At 45.5% G+C, this 18,447-nt stretch overlaps 1 protein-coding gene across 8 annotated transcripts in view; it reads right to left on the reverse strand.

The window, feature by feature from the left end:
• Window positions 1-5,224: 5,224 nt before the first annotated feature.
• The window catches only part of rnf220a (ring finger protein 220a), a 184,041-nt gene continuing 170,818 nt past the window's right edge, over window positions 5,225-18,447 (reverse strand). For 5 of the 8 annotated variants that reach the window (XM_070973926.1, XM_070973924.1, XM_070973927.1 and 2 more), the window contains 3 exons: window positions 14,974-15,085; window positions 10,844-10,918; window positions 5,225-7,045 (listed from right to left, as the gene is read on the reverse strand). In XM_070973926.1, coding sequence (XP_070830027.1) covers window positions 6,974-7,045; window positions 10,844-10,918; window positions 14,974-15,085 — 259 coding nt within the window. In that variant the 3' untranslated portion in view covers window positions 5,225-6,973. Of the gene's footprint in view, window positions 7,046-10,843; window positions 10,919-11,329; window positions 11,525-14,973; window positions 15,086-18,447 lie in introns of all 8 variants that reach the window. The other 3 variants (XM_070973923.1, XM_070973920.1, XM_070973922.1) reach the window with 1 other exon arrangement.

Genomic DNA, 18,447 nt, shown 5'->3' on the forward strand with positions numbered 1-18,447 from the left:
CCTCGAGGGAGTTCTTCTGTCAACTGGTTCAATTTCCTGCCTCTGTCTGCAGGCGCCTCTTGGAATGATTTCCTGGTACCTCTGGCACCCGACCTGGAGCTTAACACACACGCACTGTCTAGTTGAACTGGCCAATATTATTGTCTTCATCCACCCAGAGTAAGTCAGTGATTGAATCAATATGCAGTTTGTGTCAAACTGTGCGCGCGTGTACTTGTGAGTGTGTATTTATGGGTCTATATGTGTGTATTTTGAAGGTATTGTGTGTATGGCTGTCTATGGGAGGTGCAGGAAGGAAGACAGGGCAGGGAGAGTACTGTCATATTGATTGGCCTGTGCATGTGTGTGTGTGTGTGTTTCTAAAATGCCAATAATGACCACACCATACTATGTCCACAGTAGGACACACACTCTGACCTCCAGAAGACATTTCCATGGATCTAACAAGGGACTCACAACTGGCCGCAAACACACACAGACACACACATTTCTTCACATATCACCAGGCTGTACAACCTGGTGACAAAATAATTTTATTCTACTCTATTCTACTCATTAGATCCTGTATTTGTATATTGTGTATAAAAAATGCATAAAGGACAATCTTAAGCTTCTATTCACACGACAGCAGTGTGACTACATCATTACCAAAACGTTGCTGAATTCACTCATTTAAAGCTCCTCTAAGCAGTTGAATTGATTACTACCAGTCATTTTTGACTTCTTCTGTCTTATTTTACTCTACCACTGGGAGTCACTAGAGGCAGAATTTTCACATTCAGGTGTGTGATGGGATGACCAATTTTGGAAATTGTGTGCACAGGGTCCATAAATAGGTCTACATGCTACTGCTGGGAGGCAACACCTGGAATGCTGATGTGAAACTCTTACTTATAAATAATAATAATAATAAAAATTTATTTGGAGGCGCCTTTCAAGTCACCCAAGGTAACCTTACAGAAAATAAAAGCAAATGATCACAAACAGCAACATAAAAACAAGTGAAGTGCAAAGTGTCCAGAGGGAATATGCCAGTTTGAACAGGTGAGTTTTGAGTTGGGATTTGAATGATGTGATGGAGTCTGACTGTCTTATGTGTGGAGGGAGGAAGTTCCAGCGCTCGAGCACCCATGGTACTGAGGCGTGACGTGGGGATGGTTAGCAGTCCAGCAGAGGTTGAGTGGAGGGTGCGGGAGGGGGTGTATTCATGAAGGAGGTCAAAGAGGTAAGTGGGGGCTAGGTTGTGGAGGGCTTTATAGGTGAGGAGAAGGTTTTTATAGTGGATATTGTATATAGTGGATATTGGTATTGTACGGGGAGCCAGTGAAGTTGGATGAGAACAAGGGGTGATGTGGTCAGATGATTTGGTGCGTGTGATGATCCGGGCGGTCGAGTTCTGAATGATTGGCAGTCTGTTAATGAGTTTGGTGGGGAGTCCAGTGAGGAGGACGTTGCAATAGTCAATGTGGGATGTGACAAATGAGTGAACCAGGATTTCGGTGCTGGATTGGGACAGTGATGGGCGGAGTCTGGAGATGTTGTGAAGGTGGAAGAAGGCAGTCCGTGTGATGTTCTGAATATGAGGTACAAATGAGAGGGTGCTGTCCAGAATGATGCCGAGGCTCTTGACTTGGGGGGAGAAGGGTACAGGGAATCTGTCGACGTGATGGATGGAGCTGGGGTGTGTTGTGATTTGGTGAGGGTGGATTTGGAGTCGATGAGCACGGCCTCGGTTTTATTGGGTTTGGAAGAGATGTAGACCTGTGTGTCATCAGCGTAGCAGTGAAAATGGATCCCATGGTAAATGATGAAAAGAAGTGGACCCAAGACTGACCCCTGGGGGACACCCAGTGAAACAGCTGAACACTCAGACTTGTGATTCCTTAATTGCACGAATTGTTGGCGGTCAGTGAGGTATGATGTGAACCAGGAGAGTGCAGCACCAGTGATCCCAATGCCAGCACATGCCAATGTTTAAATACACATCCTGAGATGAAAAAAATTGAGTGAGTGTTCCCATAGAAGCCCAGTATTAATGTTAAATGATGTTTTGACCTATTGTTAGGCTTTGCAGTCATACAACTACTAATCCTCTGACAGGTGACACCCGTCTCTAGCCCTGACCTACCATACCGTTAAACTGCCCTGAAATCCCACCAAGCAAAGAGCAGATATGTGGTGGTTTGAGCGTGCCTTATACATTTCTATCTCCCTGAAAGAGGTTTTTTTTAGGGGGAGTTTTCATGTGCTTGGATGCATGACTGACGCAGCAATAAATAACTGACAAAGCACGACTGATTCATGTACACAAACACTGCAGTAGTTTTGTGCAGACACTCAACACAGCTCCAGAATATTCTACAAAGCTTATCTCCTGCTGTGGTTGACTACATTCACCAGAACTTTATTAGCATCTGACAGCACTTACAGGAGCGCTTACTGGACAGGGCTGGGTCTAATAAGGCCTCACCTTGGTCTTGTTTAAGGTTTGGATGCAGATCTGAGCACAAAGTAGTGGTGAGAGAGATCATATTGTTGTAATTCTTGCCAATTAATGTTACTGGTGGCTGCTAAATGAGCTCTGATGTTTGGCAGGGTTGGTTTCTATAACACTGTTTAACAAGACACATGGAGCCACACACACACACACACACACACACACACACACACACACACACACACACACACACACACACACACACACACACACACACACACACACACACACACACGCTGGCATTTTCCTCTAGATGGCAATGCTGTCTTCTGGATCTGCTTCACAAGCAGAGGAAAGGGAGCAGCCCTGTTCACCACAAACCACCTTAACTGACTAACCAACATCCTAGAGGACTGATGTCATGGTATGATACAATGACAAATGAAGGTCTGTGTCAGGTCTTTTTTCATGTCCTTGCACCTGCTGCCAGCTAGTCTATGGTTTCATAGTAAAAAATGTAAATGCTGCAGAGCATAGCTGTCTGATGCTGCAGGGTTGGGGGTTACATTATCACATCATTTAAGCATATTTAGCAACAAAGTTTGACATAATCGTCACATTCACACTCTATAGGTTTGGGGTGGATTTACTCTGGAATGTGACATGAGACACTGCGGTTTTTAGGATCAGCGTAACCAACATGCCGCCATGCCATCCGAAACTGATCACAAAACAGTTGGGTTTTAAGCAAGACTCACCTCCCGCTGTGGTTTCCTCCCTTGCAATAAAACTTTATTAGCATCTGACAACACTTGTCTTAATGAGTCACTCTGTCAATGATCGAACACACATACATGTGGTTTTTTTGCACCTTATGGGAAACAGGCTTTAGCATTGCAGCATCTTCCACAGGCCTGTGTCTCAGCCGGCTTGCCTGAGCGATGTAAGAACATAGGGGGATAGGAAGCGAACAAAAACACAGATGCAAATATGGAAACAATGCATTTGAGGCCCTCTTGACCCCCCACACCCACCCCCACCATCTATACAATGGTTATGCATGCTGTCATCAGTTTCTAGTGAAGTTCACTGCAGACAGCAGACATCATAATACGACCACAGAGCTACCTGTTAATAATAGCTGGCCTCGGGTGTCCTGTGTCAGTTAATTTGTGGTAGTACCAGTCTCCATCGAGCCCTGTCTCCCCTGGAGTTGCCTGGGAGCTCTGTTCGGGTCCTTTTCCTGGACCTCAGCGGTGCTTTCAACACCATCAGGCCAGCCATCCTGAGAAATAAGCTGGAGCCTCACACCTCACATGCTGGATAGTGGACTACCTCTCCAACCGCCCACAGTATGTGAGGACATGGGACTGTGTGTCAGGGACTCTCCTCTGCAGTGTAGGGGCCCCCCAGGGAACGGTGCTGGCACCGTTCCTCTTCACCCTCTATACAGCTGACTTTTCCCACCTGTCACCCACCTGCCACCTGCAGAAGATCTCTGATGACTCTGCCATTGTCGGCCTCATCACAGATGGGGACGACAGGTCAAACAGAGGACTCATCCAGGATTTTGTGGACTGGTGTCAGCAGAACCACCTGCTGATCAATGCTGGAAAAACCAAGGAGCTGGTTGTGGACTTCCGTTGGCACCCGTACTCTCCCCCATCACCAGTGGACATCCAGGGAAGGGATATTGAGATGGTGACATCTTATACCTGGATACCTGGTTGTTCATCTGAACAACAAACTGGACTGGACTCCTAACACCACTGCACTTTACAAAAAAGGACAGAGCAGACTCTATCTGCTCAGGAGGCTGAGGTCTTTTGGGGTGCGTGGGGCACTCCTGAAGACCTTCTATGACTCTGTTGTGGCCTCTGCCTTGTTCTGTGGTGTAGTCTGCTGGGGGAGCAGCATCACAGCAGCTGACAGGAAGAGGCTGGACAAACTCATCAGGAAGGCCAGCTCTGTCCTGGCATGCCCTCTGGAACAGGTGGAGGAGGTGAGGGAGAGGAGGATGACAGGCAAGCTGTCCTCCATGACAGTCAATGACTCCCACCCCCTCCAACACACACTTACTGCACTGTGGAGCTCCATCAGTGACAAAAACTACTCAAAATAATCTGTGCAATCCATCCTGTACATAACAGTCTGCAAATACAATTTATAATTTAAGATAATGTAATGTAATAATAATCTATTTTTCTTACACTCTTTTGTATATACTTCTTGTTTTTATCTAATCTATCTTTTACTGGTGCTGCTGTAAATTGGAATTTCCCCTTGCGGGACTAATAAAGGTATACTGAATTGAACTGTATGTGAACAGCCAATGGTCTCCTGTCACAGGCTGGACTTTCTAAACCAAGAGGAGGTGCAGAACTTTGTCTCTCAGACTTCCTGAATTTAAATATGATGAAGCATTATTATGGACTTTTTACCCAACAATGACAAAACCAACTGCCTACTCTAAGTTTAAGGCCAATTTTGAGGTACTTATACGAATCACAGCGTGAATGCAAAAGCATCGCATCACACCCTGTTTTCCAGCTCAGTATTCATCTACCAGGTGAAACCAAAGGGAGCAGAGCGGAGAAAGAAGGGTCATCAATGAACGCTGATCAGAGCTGATCAACTCATGCTTTGTGTCCCAGAACTGTCCTGCTGTGATGGATTGAGCCCTGCTGACAGCGAGGTGGCACACAGTCTATTAAGAATCACTGGAAAATAAGAAGTGTGTCTTTTGCATCAACACCATCTTCCTCGTGTGTGAACGAGACAACTCGCGGTATTTGAGAAGTTTTATTTTTTCTTTTTTTTTCAGCATTTCTTACAACAATACAGACGTCACAGAATACATAGTTTTACAAACACAAAGCACACCACCACCTTGGTTGCTGCTGCTGCTGCAGTAAAGGGAAGGGGGTAAATGCTGCGGGTTCTGGAGGTTGTCAGTTCAGCCTTGACCATCCTTACTTTCCAGAGACTTCCCTCATCCGTTATAGCTTGAAAGAACCTGCCCTTCGGGGTTGCCAGTTTTGGACCTTTTTTGCAGCATAGCAATATGATGGAACAATGGAAAAAAGCTTTCTTTTGAGACACTTAGGGGTAAAACAAAACATTTCTAGACTATGATCTGAGCATGGCGTTACTCCGAATGAGAGGAAGCAGAGATGGAGGTTAAAAGAAGAGGCTCAGTTGGACAGTGTTGCAACTAAAGAGCAGTTCCATCGCTCTGCTTGTTTGCAGTGTAGGAAATCTCACCATTCGATAAAACTAAAAAAGATCTTTCCTTGATTTTTTTTTGGGTACTCTGCAGAAAAAATTACACCACCTAAATCTTGACCATCTAGTCTTGAGCAGTCCATTATTACTTAAATTTTTTAATTCCTGTACAGTGAAATAAAACTCCAATGGATCTTCAAATGATCTTTTTTTAAAAATACAGAAGGCTTCTTTTATTCCAGCCATTTTTTCCCCCAAACATCATTCCCAAACCCTTCCAACTAAAAACAGGACTTTGATATTATATACTTCTGTTTGTGTCTGCTGATAGTAATGTGTGTGTGCATGTGTTTGTGTCTGTGTGTGTGTGTGTGTGTGTGTGAGAACTCTATGTCATTTACACCCAACATTGTAAACATACATAGAACTATATTACATGTGCTTGCACTGCATCTTGAAGGGGGAGAAATTTTGGTTTACTTCACTAGAACACCACAAAAGAGGGAAGACGGGAGGGGGGGGGGGGCTCGTGAGAAGAACAGGTGGTGGTGGTGGAGAGGAGGAGGAGGAGTGTCAAACTCCTTTTCAAGGTTGTGAGGTTATTCTCAGTTTGGTTGAAAGCTCAGTTTTAGTGGCCAGGCCCTTTTTTTTTTTAAATTCTCATATGCAACAGGGGCATGTAGATAAGAGTTTTCTCTCTGGAACAGGGAACAAAAACCAAAAAACAAGCTTTCTGTTGAGTCTTCAGGGTAGAGCCCGTTGTCCAGCACCACCAAAATGTCAAAGAAGAGCTAGAGGGGAAAAAACAAGTCTTTATGTTCTGTATTCAGAAGTTCCTTTCAGCTCCAGCTGCATGAAGCTACCAGGTCTCAGCAGGGCTTAGCTGGGTGTCGATGGTCTCCACTGACTAAAGTCCTTCAGTGGATACCCCGTTACATGTACAGGGAGTCATGTCAGTGAGGCAGAGGGAAACAAGCCTGTTGACCAGTGCGATTGTAGATCTCTGTGGTTTCATTTTTTTTTCTTGGGTGGTCAGGCAGCCAGCCAGAGTGTCAGTGAGTTCTGCTCAGTCATTCGGTTTCATCCAGTTTTGACCTCCTGAAAGAGCCAGTGGAGTCTCAAAAACAGCCGTCTCGTCTCTGTGCGCTCTTGGAGGGTCTGGAGCTGCCGACCCCGGGCCACAAGAGAGGGAAAACAAACGATGGTCAGCAGGGAGGGCGGTGAAATCCAAGATGAGAGGAGGGATGGATTGGCAGGACGAAGAGGCGAGGGTTGGGGGTAGGGCGAGGCGGAGGGGGTTGTGTGTGCTCTTTACAAGTAGACACGCCTCAGGTCTCCGGGTGAGGTGATGGTGTTGCACTGTGGGCACAGCTTCTTGTTCCCCTGTGATGGATGGAGGGACAATAGTTAGTTTTGCTGCGGGGGAACTGTGTTCAGGTCATGATCATAGTGCTGACATGATTAGTCAATGCATCTATTAGTCAAAGGTCAGAAAATGTGTCGACATTTTTGATTTATCAAAGCAAACGTTAAGACCTTTATTGTTTACACTCTCTGTTTCACATCATTGTAAAGTGGCTCTCTCCTAACATGACTCTGATTGGAGCAAACAGACCTGCTGGACTGGCACCAGCTGAATCCAGCCGACCAGCTTCAACTCCATGCAGACCACATTTAGTACAAGACACACTAAACTATGCTCTCCTTATACAGTACAAACTGATCTGTACGGGGGCTGCATGCGTCTTTCGCAGTGCTTGACAGGTGAGCCAAAATCTGCCCTCTGTGTGAAGGAGTCCTCCCTTCAGCCCTCTCCCTCTCCCTGCGCGCTCCTTTGATAGCATGCCATCTGCAGTAAAGCAGCGGGTGATAATATGCAACACAGGGCTGACAGCGCAACAGCATACAGAGTGGGTGGTCTCTACTGCTGTCCTCCACCTTTCTTGGGTTGGGTGGTGAGCGCTGGCTGCAGGCACATTCCCCACCAACAGTTTTCAGTGTAGCATTGGTCACAGATGTACGAATAAAAATAAAAGTCACAACAGATTATGTAAATAAATCAAGTATAGTCTTACATCTGGAGTTAACTTTGAAAGGAAGCTGCAGCAATTACTTCTTTTATGTTCTGTTAGCTTACGGCTATGATACAAGTCTTGCTAATAATTACTATAAAAGAAGCTTCCATGACTTCTTCTTCCCTTCCTATGATTTAATGCCATTCCACATATTACACCCCCACGAAAAGTGACTTGTTTGATGTATTTGAGCTACAAAACTGAGTATCACCTTTCACAAAAGTGTCTCTTTGGTATGTGGGGACCCTCATCAGTCCACTGTAATGTGTGTAGAAGGTGTGTAAAACAGTGTGTGTGTGATATGTAACACAGGTACAGCAGAATGCAGGGATGTCATAACTGGAGTACCTGCACCTTCCCAATCCCTGCACTCCTGAACAAATGTACAGTCTGACCCCAAAGATTTATAGGCTTCTTTTCCTGTAAGCCACTGAATAAACTCTTTGGAGTAGGTGCATAGACTAAGGCAGTCTGTAGGATGAACACACGCACGGGAGGACTGAGGTGGTGCAAAAGTCTGACAGATCTCACACCCTCCTGCTAAGAGGATTTGTGGCTCCAGAGTGGTCAAAACAGCCTCAAGAGAGGGGAAAGAAGAAGGAAGGTGGAGGTGAAGAAAGGCAGAAGAGGGAGGATGTGTGGAAGTCTAGGGTGGTGTTAAAATGGATGTACACAGGCTTCCAAAACATTTAATTAAAACCTTTAAACATTTAATGAAATTGGCATCGTCTAGACTTCAATCAGGTCCGATATGGTCAAAAAACAGACGACTTGAAGGTGAATCTGACAGATATTCAATGTCAGTTTTGTGGTGCTGACTCATATTAGCTGGTTTCTAAAAAGGTGCCGAGGTTCATAACCCAGCAACACTTATGGATGCACTGGCAAAGTTACAAAACTTTTCCTCAGTCTCACCCTGGTATTACCTGTCAGCGCTTCACTCATGTGAAATGTCTAAACTTTCACAGACAATTCAGCCAAATAAGGTCTTTGTCCTGGAGACTTCTCATTAACACGTGTACTGTGTGATCAGTCTGGTTTCCATTTCAGTTAGACTGGAAACCACATGAACGTGTGATCGATGAGGTCTAATCCTACATTCCTGTTAAGAGAGACTCATTTGTAGGACATGATGTCTCCAAAGAACTCTGCCTGATCAGACTCAAAGATGCTCCATCACACAAGAGAGCTGCATGTTTCCATCTCATACGCCGTGTGATGGAGCCTTCCCCCTGTTTGTTTGCACGTCTGTCGAAGCTGCGCGCTCCTGTTTAGTGTGGGCGAGAAGTGTGTGTGAGTGCGTGCCCGTCACGCTGCGCTCCAGCTGCCTTGCTCATTAAAGCGGCGAGGGGCTGAGCTGACGTTAACTAGATTCCCAGGCATTTACTTTGATCAGCTTGGCCCTCCTGTTTTTATTGCTGACTCCAGGCTATGAGTTTAATGCGCCATACATTAGACCAGTGACGGCAGCATGCGCGCATGTGCACGCACACACAGAGCACTCGGATACATGGCACATGGAAACAATGGGCCTCATTCAACAATGATTTCCTACACTCAGTGAAAGAAAACCCTTAAAGTAATTTCTAAAACATGCACACTGTTTGTATTCACATGTATTTCTCCATGAATCAGTATTGATCTTATATTAGATGCATGTTCCAGACAGTCATCAGCACATCTCAATGCTGAATCCTTAGTGGCCGCAGACACTTGGAGGGGGGGACTTAGGCATTGTGTTGCACAGGTTCAACCTGAGCTTGGAAGTGAAACAAAACTCCTGTAACCATGTTGAGTGTCCTTCTACATAAAGCTGATTTCTTTTACACTAATATTTCAAATTCTTCCCAGACAGGACTGTCCATACAAATTGTCAAGAGATTCTCTGGGCCACATCGCTACCTCTGGATCGACAATATGCAGCTCTTCTGTGGTCATTAAAAATACTAAAACTAGTATTTAGTATTTGATACTCAATACCAACTCTGCTGCACTTTGTTTCGTGGCTTGGGACATGCCACATAACTATTACAGGCCGTTGAGTTCACTGTGGGTCCATGATGTAGATTTGACTTTTAGACAAATGAGAACAAAATTCACACGTTGAACAAAGCACACACGTGCATATGAGCCTTTCATGAATGAGGCACAGTAATTTGCACAATCCTTTGGTCATTAATTTCTGTCCCTCTCTCTCTGTGTTTGGTCCTGTAATTATGCCAAGACTGTATTTATAATTGCAAGTATAATATCAAAGGGAGCTAATGGTGGGGAACCGCTTGTTAGTAACTGCTGACGCGTGTCACAAATGGCAATTAATGGTGTTTAATGGAAAGAGCCACTGAGGGGAGAAGGAGGAGGCTAGAGGGATGCAAGAGGGAAGACAGTGAGGTGAGAGAGGAAAAAAGACAACAATGGAGGACAAGTGGAGGAAATAGGAGATAACAGAGAAACCAAAGAGCCAATGAGGAGACTGTTTTTCCTCCCAGCAGCAGAAACACTGCGCTCCATTTACCACATTAGCACCAGCTAATTACACACTACTGAATATATTAGACTAACTAATAACCAACAAAACCACTGTGTGTGTGTGTGTGTGTGTGTGTGTGTGTGTGTGTGTGTGTGTGTGTGTGTGTGTGTGTGTGTGTGTGTGTGTGTGTGTGTGTGTGTGTGGACCCAAGGCACTGTGCAGAACTCATTGGAAGTTCAAGTTGACCACTTTATTCCAACATTTTAAAGAGCCTTTTGGGGACCATTCCATCTAAGCTTTCCCCTACTGAGAACTACAAGTGTTTACATTGTCTGGATTGTGTGTGTGTGTGTGTGTGTGTGTGTGTGTGTGTGTGTGTGTGTGTGTGTGTGTGTGTGTGTGTGTGTGTGTGTGTGTGTGTGTGTGTGTGTGTGTGTGTGTGCAGTGAGGGAACAGGTCATTTGGGGAATATTCCGTTTTAGTTCCTCCCTATGGGGCCCTGCTTCAGACAGAAACTCACCGACTATGAAATGAGGCTGCAATAACTGGATGTCACGAGGAGCTGCCCTGGAGCACGACGGAGTGTGTGCGCGTGTGTGTGAGTGTGTGTGGACAAGTGTGTGAATTTGTACATACCAGAGTCCTGAGCCAGCATTCTTCACAATGGACGTGCCAGCACTGGATGGAGGTGAGCGGCATCGTGTAGGAGTCCTACGAACACAAAGAGACAGGGAGGAAAAAACAAATGAAATTAGACCAGAGTCAAAGCACACACCAGCCAGTCAACAACAACCAGAACAACACCGTACATTCCCTGACCGACAGCAGCAAACCACTAACCATGGAACGACACAGCCAACAGCCACAGAACCACTGAGCAAGGCAGCATGTGGGGCAACTGAACCGGCAACCTGCACACACACACGCACAGACACGATATCGGGCAGGCAACGAGCAGAGACGGAGGGAAGCAGGCAGAGGGGGGAGAAGATGAGGGAGAAAGCCATGAATGAACGCAATCTGATGGGCGCTCTTTTCTTTTCCACTCGAAAAGAACGGAGAGATGAGGGAGGAAGGGAGGGGGGAGGAAGAGGAGCGGGGGGGAGGGAGGGAGTGCCTTACCCTCCGTAGGGGCTGTGGGAGGAGCCTCTTTATGCCGCTGCCGTAGCCACCAATCACAAGGCCCCTGTACAGGCAGTACAGGCCGAGGGGGAGGGACTTAGGCTGCCTCTCTCCGACCTCATTGGCCAGTGGCCGGGGCCCTGGCCACGCCCCTAGGCTCTTGATCTCCGCACCTGATTGGATAGCAGGCTTCCTCTGCGGAAGGGAGGGGTGGGGGTGGGGGAGGAGAGGGGGCGAAAGGTGGCAGCTAATCATAGAGGCGGGCTTGTACTCCACAGTGCAACAAACACGCGCATGGCCAAACACACTGACCCATCCCGTACGCACACACACGAGAGCACGGACAGCCTGGACAGCCAATGAGCAAACTGCTATGAGGACTCTCCATCGCTGCTCACAATGTCAAATAATACCAAATGACAAACTAATGCTGATGACTTGGCGAAGTTGCTGAAGGGTGTTCGCAAAGGACAAGCAGAGTCATTCGGTCACTCGGTATGAGGTGGCGCTATGATCACTGCTGCATTTGATCTATTCTGTTGCCGTCAAGGCAACGCTCTGGATTTTTATGGAGGCTCACTGTGTTTGCTCTTGAAGGTGGAGTTAATGACATTTGAATATTGGGATAAATGTCTTCATCATACACCGACTTTCACTGACACAAGAATGCTCCAAGGTGGGGATGCATGGCTATGGTGCTCACTGTGATGACGCTGACATGGGAGTGTTCCTCAATTCATGCAACTAAGAACTACTTTGATTATCAATAAATGGTGAGAAATGTCTAACATCTTTCTAACAGATGAGGTTAAGTTTTTAAATGTCACGTTTTGTCTCACCAAGAGAACAAAACCCAAAGATATTCTGTTTACTATCATAGAACATGACAGAAAACAGAAAATATTAACATTTAAGGAGAGTTTTTACATTTTTTCTTAAAAATGACTCAAAATGATTAGTCTATTATTAAACTAGTTGCTAGTTCAATCACCTCTCAATCAACTATTCCACTAATTACCAATTAGTTACCCACTAACTTCCATTAACAATGCCAACACAAAAACGTGCTCAGCTGGGTGTGGTGAGCATTAATGTTGGTCACTATTTTACTCTTGAGAAAATGTCACTTCTATCTTTCATAATATGCTATAAAATGCTGTAATGGTGTACAACTACATGCTCAAAGTGCCACTAGAGCAAAAAACTGATTCTGTTGTAAGACTTTGATTTCTGGCCTGGTATTAATTCAGTTACTGGGTGACTTTGCAGATATGTAGTATAACCAAGCATCAGTCTTACATCTTCACATTAGCTTTACATTAACATGGAAGCTCTGTTTCTCTGTTCAGGGCAAATTTTACAAAGAGTGCCTCGTATTATAAGATTAAATGTACTTGCAAAACTCTCATTTCCTGAAATCTGAACAAAACAAGGCTGAGTTGCTACAATGGCCAGTAGATGGGAGTAGAAATCCACTGAGCAAGTAGAAATCCAAAGCACCGCATGGAGCTCACTACAGGACCAGGACAGGATAAAGGACAACTTGAGCCAACTTGGCTGGAGTAAGGGAGCACTTGTTTTCGACTTCCATACAACTACCTGAGCACCGGGAGGTTACGATCCATGCACAACACTTCGAGTTACTGAACGAGAACTCTGCAGGCTGCAGCAGAAACCTCCACCTCCTCTAAAACTCCCTGACTGCGGACTAATTAGAGCAATCTCATGACTTTCACATCAGACGCAGTGACAGCGAAGGAGCACAGTGACAAGTTCAAGACGGACAGAGACAGATTAGATGTAAGGCGCCCGTGTGTGTGTGTGTGTGTGTGTGTGTGTGTGTGTGTGTGTGTGTGTGTGTGTGTGTGTGTGTGTGTGTGTGTGTGTGTGTGTGTGTACGTACATTGTACACATATTTGCGTTTCTCTGGATGCCTGAGTGTGTGTGTGTGTGTGTATATGAGATGAGGGACAGTGACAGATGAGCGGAGAAGAGTCGTGTGTCCATGGGGCAGTGAGTGATCGATCGCTGTGCCTTGCCCTCCGTGTCACCTCAGGCACCCAGCGACCTTTAGGAAACGCAGGCGTCGGTAATTACACGCTTCTCTCTCTCTCTCTCTCTCTCTCTCTCTCACACTCTCACACACACACACACACACACACACACACACACACACACACACACACACACACACACACACACACACACACACACACACACACACACACACACACACACACACACACACACACACACACGATGCCGATGCTGCACTGTCCACAAGCTTGAGGGATGACAGGACGGGCACTTGACACAAAGTGGGGAACATAAACACAGATGGGGAGTGCAGGTGTCGTCACATCTCAAGCATCTGGTCAACATGAATACTGACAATGTCTTTCTACCTGATATTTTCATGGATGAACATGTGGCTTATATTATTGATCTGGCGGTCCAATCGGTCACCTCTACATGCTGTAATGCTCAGAGAAATCTCCACATTTTACACCAGCACCTAGATTTAATCTCTGCTGCCCGATTATGAATATTTTTTAATATACATCTGAATATAAGGGAGGATCCGCATTTCTCATCGAGGTGCTCAGTTTAAATCAGATGGTAAAACAAGCCAACATTAGCACTGGAGCCTGGAGCACACATTCGGCAACTTGCAAAGCCATGCAGCAGCATCAACCATCAAAACGCCACAGCAACACAACACCACGACTCATATGCTTAGAAAGCTACTCAGACTGCCTCAGGCAGAAATGAGATGCATACAGTTCCTACATGCGCACTTCAAGAAGCCTCCAGCAAGGTACACAACGCTCTTAACACTGTTTAAACTACCGTTGTGTGCCACTGTGATCACTGACTCTGGGGCTGAATCTTTAAGGGAGCATGGGTTGCTCAAAACGATCTGAGAACCAGGCTGCCCTGCCCCTCTTCTGGCCTCAGAGACCGAAACTAATGTAGCAAGGTAAAGAAAAAAGGTATAACACAAGGCAGCTGTCTTAAATGGGCAAACAAATGTCAGTGTAAATAGGTAGTAAATGGGGACAATGCTCAGATCTGACTTAAGAGCAGTGCCTTCCACTGTGTACATCCTGTGATGTCTGTGTGATGCGTTTGCCAGTGACTGATGACCACTTCAGTCCAAATTCACACAAAGTACTCTGTGGCCACAAGCTGAAACACAATGCCTGGATCTCCTTTCAGAAACCGTCCGGTGTGCAGTGGGTTGTGGGACACTTCAGTTTGCAGAAACCAGTTGTATCCCACATACAGTGATTTCGGGCAAAAGGAGACAGGATTTGGATTTTCTGACATGGGACAGATATTGTTATCTGTCCCATGTTATCTGTTGTGTGTTTGGCCTATAACGTGGACTTTGGAGGATCCAGCCATGGGGCAGTGTGTGCAACTGGTTGGAAATTTGCTCGGCTGGAGGAGACCGCTGTTGATTCAGCTCAAACAGAGCGAAGAGCAGCATCCTCCTGGAGGGCTTAGCATCTACTACTAACTCTACCATCAACTGCCAATCCTCCTAACCATGGGCGCACCTGCATGTGCTACGATATGAAGTTTTCCACAGCGCTTTCTGACCATCGGCATAGCGCTGTTCACATGAACGTGATACTCACCATGCAGATGAGACACTTGTATCGGTCTCCTCTCAGTATCTGCCTCTCCAGCTCTCTGATTCGAGCCTTCAGAGCCTCCATGGTGGTAGCCGTGGACTCCTCCTCTGTTACCCTGGAGGAGAGGGACAGGAAGAGAGACAAAAGGAGAGATGTTTAGTTTGGACACTAAAAGACACATTGATGGACATGAGACAGTGTGTAAAATTCCACAGCAGCCAGCACTGACAGAGTAAAGACAGACACATCTGAAAGTGCTGTTCAAAAGACTTCCACACTGACACAAAGACACCAGGAGACTGAATCTCCTCTTCTGTTTGTCTCCAGCTTTTTCAGTCTCGACACTGATGCACTCTTCTGTGACCCTACTCTAACCAAATGTATGTTTTCATTCCCATTCACAGGTTTCCATTGGCAGCCGTCTGATCATTATGCAGAGCAAACCAAGTCTCTGCTGCTCAGGATGCAGTATGACATGTTTGTGACGTGTCCCTACCACCCTTTACCTCTTCCTCGACTCTGCCCTCCTTTTTATCTTTAAATTTCTTCTGTTTTGACTTCAGATAAGGTGCCCTGTTCTCCTTTTCCATCATCTCATATTCCCCTTTCATCCTCTGCATCTCCCCCTCACAATGTGTCCTCTTCTCCGCGTCCTTACTTCATCCCATCCACCGTCAACCCGTCTTCCTGCCTCTTAGGCAGATTAATGTGCGGCACGGTAACAGAAATGTGCATTTAACACTGTCCGACAGCATATGAAGCAGCCATAACTAAATCAATACGGCCGATGCGTGGACCACAACGCCGCCGCTGCTGCTGATGATTTCACGCGGCGTGCCGAGGCCACGCGAGCCAGCCGGTGTTTATGATAGCCATTCACTCGTTCTCTGGGAAGATGCAATAGCAGTTTGCGTGTGCGCGTGTTTTAAAAAGGAAGCGAGTGTGTGTGTTTATGGTGATGTGGTCATTTTGCAGCCTGATAGCTAGCTGATCTATGGTATTGATCTGGATGGAGAAGGACAAGTGGAGAGAGGGAAGGGAGGGCGAGAGCATAAGAGAACGGTAAGTGGCTGTGTGTGTGTGTGTGTGTGTGTGTGTGTGTGTGTGTGTGTGTGTGTGTGTGTGTGTGTGTGTGTGTGTGTGTGTGTGTGTGTGTGTGTGTGTGGCCGAGGATATGGCTTCATTTGCCGCATCCTCAAGCAGCAGGGGCTGCAGGGAAAAGAAAATAAGAATGGACTTTCTCAATTTCCTCCTGTGAGCCGGGTTTCTGTACATCCATTTTTACTGTATGCAAATGGAGCAGTTTTACGTCTTATTTCCTGTCATCAAACAAGCTCATTAAAATAAATTGAACATTTAAACTAAATTGAAGATTAAATTAAAATTAAACATTCGAGGTTTGCCTGGCCATCGCCAGACTGCTCCAAACACACACAGTGAAGCTTAGCAGAGAAGTCTTGTGTTTGCAGTCGGTTCAATTTCTTTTTGGAAGGAACTCTGACATCTGACACGACTACAGACTTCACATCGAACAAGAGGAGAAACTGATGATGTCTTACTTTTTTTTTTTTTTTTTAAATAAATTAAGATTAGGACTGAGAATTCTCGATTTTGATTGGACAGTGTAGCCTATGATTATGCATGTGCCAAGTGGCGATCCCATGGACAGCGTTGTAGAAGGCAGCTCTGCTCTTTGCTGTAGTCTGTCTATGTTTGTCTTTGTGTGTTTAATACAGACAGTTCACAGTTTGTCCGTGCAGCTGTATGTTCTTAAGTATTATAAGTGCCATTCGGAGGGACAGGAACAATATTTCACTGTGTTTATAAAGATATCTTTCATTTCTATCACTTGCTGCAACAATTGATCATTTAACCATTAGTGTGAACATCTTCTGGATTTGGACTGTTGGACAAATGAAGCAGTAAGACATCACACTGGACTCTGGGACCTTATAATGGGTTTTCACTATTTTTTTGAGACTTTATTGTTAGATTAAATAATAACTGGCTTTTAAAGCTTTGAGTTGGGTGTTTCTTCCCCTCTGCACCATTCATTAAAACAGGAACATCGAGACTGACAGGTTTTGTCCCTTTAACAATGAAATGATGAGATAGTTTAAGGATTCTTTTCGACATTCACACCGCTTTCCTTCCTCTACAGGGAAATCAGATGTCAGGATCAGCTACAGGGCAGCGTGGCTGAGGCTGACGGGAATGTGAAATGCTTAGGTTGTAGTTGGGGGGGTTTCTTCCTGCATTAGGTCTCTGGGAAAAGTCAACCCGCTCTAGCTCCTCCCTGTAACCCCATCACTGTCCCGTGTCTATAAAGACCTAGTTGGGACTCGGAGCCTGACTCGCCACTCTATGCCCTATAAACTGCTTTACCCTCTCCTCTTATTAGTTCTGAGCTTGTAAAAAGCCATTTAGCCTTGATTAGCCAGCTAGCTTATAAAGCACCAGTAGACTCTGGGCCGGACCGGACTGGACGGGGGTTGTCCCTCAAACAAGGCTGTCTCTTTCTTTTAACAGCTCCAATAAAGCCCTCTGTCGCTCAGTCAAGCACAAAACTCTGCCAAGGGGCCGAGGGGCTCTCTTTCCTTGGAGATGGAAGGAAAAAGAAAAAAGTTTCCCTCTTAAAAAAAGATTCTCCTTTTCTCCCAACAACACACATCTTTCCATTATCCTTTCTGCAATGAATATTCATTTAGCGCAGCTGATTTATAGAAAAACACATTTAAAAAGTTGTTCAATTTCCTAATGCTATAAACATCTGTCTTTATGTGACTGTGGCCATCTACACAGGGGGACAGGGAGGTGGAGATAAGAGGTGCACAGACTTAATGGAGGTAAAAGAAGAACGGGATGATTTCACAGTGCCAAGGAAAGGAAAGACAACTCTCTGGGGCTAAATGTGACTCTCTGGGAGATAAACTGCCTCTCAACCAGCAAGAGCCACAAGTGAAAATCCTTGAGTTTAAGGCCTTTATGCTATTTGTATGTGTCACTGATTTAAGCTGGCTCAGGGGTTTTCAACCCTTTCAGTCTTGGAGCCAAAGAAGTACAATTTATGTCACTCTGAGACACGGACTTAGCAAAACTGTCATGTATACTTACAGAAAAAAGCTAACAGTTCAATTAGGGGTACAACCTAAACGTACGGTATTTGGTGGTGAAGAAATACACAAAAATAGTCAGATTCTACTCAGTGCAGCAGCATGTTTCCAGGCACAAAAGTCCCTGGAGAAGACTTACGTTATCTACACTGCCTTAAAGCATGTATACGACTCACAGTTTGATCTGTGAGGCTGCATGAATGCAGGTACTGTTACAACAATGTGACATGTGCTACGTCAGGCTGCTACAGCAGTTTGATGGGCTATTTAACAGAAACTTCCGTGTTAGGAGTTGGAGTTTGACAGCATCTTATTGCATCTGTGTAACACATCAGAATCCTTTGAATCCCTCATAGAATCTATG

This window comes from Chaetodon trifascialis, chromosome 11 (assembly GCF_039877785.1).
Source record: "Chaetodon trifascialis isolate fChaTrf1 chromosome 11, fChaTrf1.hap1, whole genome shotgun sequence".
Classification (NCBI taxonomy): Eukaryota; Metazoa; Chordata; class Actinopteri; order Chaetodontiformes; family Chaetodontidae; genus Chaetodon; species Chaetodon trifascialis.